The 1,310-nt window shown below is 29.6% G+C and overlaps 1 protein-coding gene across 1 annotated transcript in view; it reads left to right on the forward strand.

Moving 5' to 3' along the window:
- bccip (BRCA2 and CDKN1A interacting protein) overlaps positions 1–1,310 on the forward strand; it is a 9,550-nt gene that overhangs the window by 5,557 nt on the left and 2,683 nt on the right. Inside the window, exon 6 of the mRNA XM_016553381.1 lies at positions 388–553. Coding sequence (XP_016408867.1) covers positions 388–553 — 166 coding nt within the window. The remainder of the gene's footprint in view (positions 1–387; positions 554–1,310) is intronic.

The following is a 1,310-nucleotide window of genomic DNA, read 5'->3' on the forward strand; positions in this document are numbered from 1 at the left end:
AAAAAAAAGACCCAGTTCTTCAGTGACTTCCATTGTCACTTCTTTGATTCGTTGCTGTCGTCCTGCTGGAAGATGCAGGAAAGCGTTACTCAGCTATAGTCGTGTTGTGTCCGTCTGAATGTGTCAGTGTTATTGATGCCCAGCACTAATGCCATCACGTGGCTTTATAAAGATCTTATGTAACCGTGTGTCTAATGTAGGTCAGCGCACAACACCACATGTAGAAGAGCCACATCACATCCCAGAATCCCTGTAAACATGAGTGAAGTGTTTCACCATTAAACAAACAAACACATTTCTCATGTTCCTAAAACATTCACAGAAGTAGTTTGAGATGGATCTGAGTTTGAGAAACAGTTCATGCTGATATAATGTCTGGTTTCACAGGAAGGAAATGGCTGAAGCACAAAGGACCAATAAACCCAGCGGTAAATGCCAGTTCTTCCTGATGATCAGTAAAACCTGCAAACCAGCCAAGAAGAGCACATCTGGTCCAGCTCAACCCAAAGAAGAGCTGCTGTTTGTGAACGATGAGGAGGAGTTCTTCTATGAGGTCAACTTAACACTCATTAATGTATTCTGTATTTTATTTCTTGTATATAAAATACAGAATATGTATAAGGGACAATATATATAATACTAATAAATATAATACTAATATAAGAATAGTGTGTATTTCTCTTATTTTAATTGTAAGGTTTTTAATTTTAATAGTTTTTTTATGTCTATATACTTTATATTAATTTTTATTTCAGTTTTAGTTTTAGAAATTTTATTTGGAAACTACCTAAAATTAAAAAATGTTATATATATATATATATATATACACACACACACATATTTATATAATATCTTTATTGCAATGTAATTTTAAAGTTTTAGTGATTTTATTGTGTTTTGTCAATTTTATTTTATTTTTTTGGAACTAGCTGAAATCTTAGTGCTGTAAAATTGATTATTTGCATCCAAAATAAGAGTTTGTATTTACATAATATGTGTGTGTGTGTGTGTGTGTACTGCGTATATTTATATCTATATATAAATACACATACATACAAGAAATATATGCAATATATATTTATATATAAATATGAATATATATGTGTGTATTGTGTATATATATAAATATATATTGCATATATTTATGTATGTGTATTTATATATAGATATAAATTACGCAGTACACACACACATATTACAGAAATACAAACTCTTATTTTGGATGCAAATAATCAATTTTACAGCACTAGATAACATATTAAGTTAATGTTTGTGTTTCAAGTAAATTCTTTTATGGTTTTAGTTTGTTT

The sequence above is a fragment of the Sinocyclocheilus rhinocerous genome, unplaced genomic scaffold (genome assembly GCF_001515625.1).
Source record: "Sinocyclocheilus rhinocerous isolate Xijiao unplaced genomic scaffold, SAMN03320098_v1.1 scaffold1908, whole genome shotgun sequence".
Taxonomy (NCBI): Eukaryota; Metazoa; Chordata; class Actinopteri; order Cypriniformes; family Cyprinidae; genus Sinocyclocheilus; species Sinocyclocheilus rhinocerous.